This window comes from Peromyscus eremicus, chromosome 7 (assembly GCF_949786415.1).
Source record: "Peromyscus eremicus chromosome 7, PerEre_H2_v1, whole genome shotgun sequence".
NCBI classification, from domain to species: Eukaryota; Metazoa; Chordata; class Mammalia; order Rodentia; family Cricetidae; genus Peromyscus; species Peromyscus eremicus.
In genome coordinates, this window is record NC_081422.1 from 49,179,443 (window position 1) to 49,183,039 (window position 3,597).

Below are 3,597 nucleotides of genomic sequence, written 5' to 3' on the forward strand. Positions count from 1 at the left end.
GTTTCAGTGGGAAGAGTGCTCTCTGCAAGCTTGAGAGCCTGCAGGATTTTAAATCCCTGTAAAATGTTGACTATGGCTGCTTATGCCTGTATCCCCAGCATTGAGAGATGGAAGCAGGCAGATCCCTGGCTAGCCAGCCTAGCTGATATGGCAAACTTCTGGTTAGCTGAGAGACCCTTTCTCAAGGCAGTAAGGCTGAGAGTAATAATAGAAGACACCCAGCGTCTTGTTCTGAGCTACATAAGTGGGCACAGGGCACATGCACCTGCACACACATGTATGTGCACCATACCACACACCTTTCTCGGTGAGCGGTGATGAGGGCCCCACAATGGGGTACACATTGTCTCCCTCTGCCCAATCCTCCTTCCTTCACCTCTGCCCGCGGGGACTTATCCCAGAGTACTTCCGAATCAAGCCACCTCAGAGCCTGCTGCCCAGAGGACTGGTCTGGGACAGCAGACCAGAGTCTCTGTTTTCAAGGTGACATCCACCTCTGTGAAGGTGACTCGGGGCACATGAGTGGTTGGCATTTTCACTTGGATATTATTTCTGAGAATATCTTTAAACACATATAATAAAATATATAGGATTACAAGGGAAGCCAATTATATTGAGATATGGTTATTAAAATGTGTTTTGAGCTGTGAAATAGTAAGTATTCTGTTTTTATTAACCTATCAATCAAGATCCCTTAGCACACATAATAACTACCATAATTTTGAGGCACTGAGGGGGCATAATCCACGTCTTAAGATAGGTGTAATAGGTGAAATATCGGTGATTTCTTTTTGTTTGTTTGCAGATTTTTTTTTTGTTGTTGTTGTTTTCTTTTTTCAGGCAGGGTCTCTAGTAGCCCAGGCTGGCCTCAAGCTTACTATGTATCTGAGGATGACCTTGATTTTGTTTTTACGTTTTTTGTTGTTGTTGTTGTTTTTGTTTGATTTGGTTTTGGTTTTTTGAGACAGGGTTTCTCTGTGTAGCCCTAGCTGTCCTGGAACTCACTCTGTAGATCAGGCTGGCCTCCAACTCAGAGATCCACCTACCTCCGCCTCCCCAGTGTTGGAATTAAAGGCATGCGCCACCACCGCTCAGCTAGGGATGACCTTGAGTACTTGATCCTCCTGCCTCTATTTCCCCAGTGCTAGGACTACAAGCGTGTGCCACCGTACCTAACAACACTGGTGGTTGCTGTTAGTACAGAATCTCAAGCTGCTGATAGTGCTGTGTCCGTCGTCTGTCTTTATGACAGAAGGCAATGCTGGATTTCAATTAGAGGTTGGGAAAATAAAGACACCCTTTAAAAAAAGGTTTGCTTATTAGTATTGTGCATGTGCGTCTGTGCACATGCACTGTGACACGCACAGACGCACATGCACATGTGGGGGTCAAAGGACAACTTTACACAATCAGTGCTCTCTTCTACCTTAGCATGGGTTCCAAGGGAAGGAACTCATGTCTTCAGGCTTTGCGGCAACTGACTTCACCTGCTGAGCTGTTTCACTGACCAGATGTCCCTTTCTTATTGTGACCTGTCCCAGTCCACAGACCCCTTGAAATCTTCCCGGAGCCCTTGTCCCAGGAGGGGGTGAGGGGGGGCACTTTCTACAGCAGGTCCCTTGGGTAAGGAGGCTCGCCCTGTAGAGTCTATTGCCAGCCTGGGGCAGAAGGTTTTAAATGGTGGGTACCTACTGTGAAGCAGTTTCCTCCCAGGCTGAAACATTCCATCTGCAGGAAAGCACCTTAAGCCAGAACATAAGCACTCAAAATAGCTTCAGGAAGACCCTGAAACTGACCAGACCCACTAGGCTCCTTCCTCCCAGAGTAAGCAATAAAGACAACTGAGGGTCGCTCTCAGGAGAGCTAAGATGCAAAGAAGGCTCTGAGACCAGACCTGGAAGAACCAGAGACCAGCTGAGCGGCTTGGAAGAGGTTTAAACCAACTGAGTCACTTGGAAAGGGTACCCTCCAACCTGCTGAGGTGCCTGCAGGCTGTAAGGTGTGCTCAGGTTCCCAGCTTTGTGAGCTGTCACCCATGCTGGGGTTGTCTTTGAGTCATTTCTACTCCTGTAAGTGACCCCTCACCCATGATCCTGTAAGTAACCCAAATAAAATGCATTGGTTCACCAAGCTGGACTTCGGTGGTTCACCAAGCTGGACTTCGGTGGTTCACCAAGCTGGACTTTGGTGGTTCACCAAGCTGGACTTCGGTGGTATCCTTACTTTTGTCTGTTGTGAGCTCCCTCTCTGGAGTGAGTAGACGTGTGGGTAGCATCTCCCCAGGAAAATTCTTATCATACAACAGCATCCTGGGAGAGCAGGAAGATTAGAAATTCAAGATCATCCTCTGATATTGGTGAATTCCAGGCTAGCCTGGGCCACATGAGACCCTGCCTAAAAAGAAAGAAAAAAAAAAAAACCTGACAAATGTTTTGCAAGTCCCCCAGTGCAGCTACTTGTCCTTCCCAGAGTGGAGACCAGGGCTTGTTTGCTCTAGACTCCTGATGCTCAGCAAAAGGCAGCCTCCTACCCACCGCAGGCCACCCTCGGTCTGACCTACAGTGTGTCCATCCCATTTGAAGAAGTGATCATCTTTCCCAACCCTGAGCGTCCAAGCAGATGAGATTATCCCGAGAGCACTGGCCACCTCCTGGTTGTCTTAGAGGCGAAATGAGACAAGAAAGAAGCAAGAATCCTGAGGACAAGGACAAGTGTGAGGAGAGGAAATCTTCCTTGGGGGGGGAGGGGGGGAAGCTGCCGGTTACCGCTCCAACATGGCCAAGTCCAAGAACCACACCACACACAACCAATCTCGAAAATGGCACAGAAATGGTATCAAGAAACCCCGGTCACAAAGATACGAATCTCTTAAGGGGGTGGACCCCAAGTTCCTGAGGAACATGCGCTTTGCCAAGAAGCACAACAAGAAAGGCCTGACGAAGATGCAGGCCAACAACGCACAGGCAGTGAGTGCGCGTGCAGAGGCCACCAAGGCCCTTGTGAAGCCCAAGGCAGTTAAGCCCAAGATGCCAAAGGGCCCCAGCCGCAAGCTCAGCTGTCTCGCTTTCATCGCTCACCCTAAGCTCGGGAAGCGGATTAGAAGCTACATGGCCAAGGGTTGTAGGCTCTGCCAGCCAAAGCCCAAGGCTCAAACCAAGGCAGAGGCCTCAGCTCCAGCTCAGGCTCCCAAAGGTGCCCAGGCCCCTGTGAAGGCCCCATAGAAAAGGTTTCTGTCTGCCAGAAAGATGGACTGGTGTGACACACCTACACACTATTTGCAGATGATCAGGACCCCATGCTGTTTTTACAAATAAACTTGAGGCAGGATCTGTTAAAAAAAAAAAAAAAAAAGAGGAGAGGGGGCTGGGAGACGGCTCAGTGGGTAACAGCCATACTCGGGCGAGGCTGACCATCTGGGTTCTGCAATCCCAGCATTCCTATGGCGGGGTGGAAGGTGGAAATGGAAAAAGGCTCACCCCGCAGCTCCAGGGCCGGTAAGCCTGGACATGGAGCACAGCAGAGGTAATAGAGACTCTGTCTCAGAACAAGGTAGGAAGTGATGACTGAGTCCTGGAAGTTGTCCTCAGACCTCCACCA

At 49.5% G+C, this 3,597-nt stretch overlaps 1 protein-coding gene across 1 annotated transcript; it reads left to right on the plus strand.

Annotated features, from left to right (window-relative positions):
• The first annotated feature begins 2,762 nt into the window (after positions 1–2,762).
• LOC131914322 (large ribosomal subunit protein eL29-like) lies at positions 2,763–3,221 on the plus strand. Its single transcript, XM_059266916.1, has one exon. The coding sequence runs from the start codon at positions 2,775–2,777 to the stop codon at positions 3,219–3,221; it is 447 nt and encodes a 148-aa protein (XP_059122899.1). The 5' UTR covers positions 2,763–2,774.
• Positions 3,222–3,597: the final 376 nt, after the last annotated feature.

Coding starts and splice junctions, on each gene's coding strand:
- LOC131914322 (XM_059266916.1), top strand. CDS start 2,775: ATGGCCAAGTCCAAGAACCACACCACACACAACCAATCTCGAAAATGG.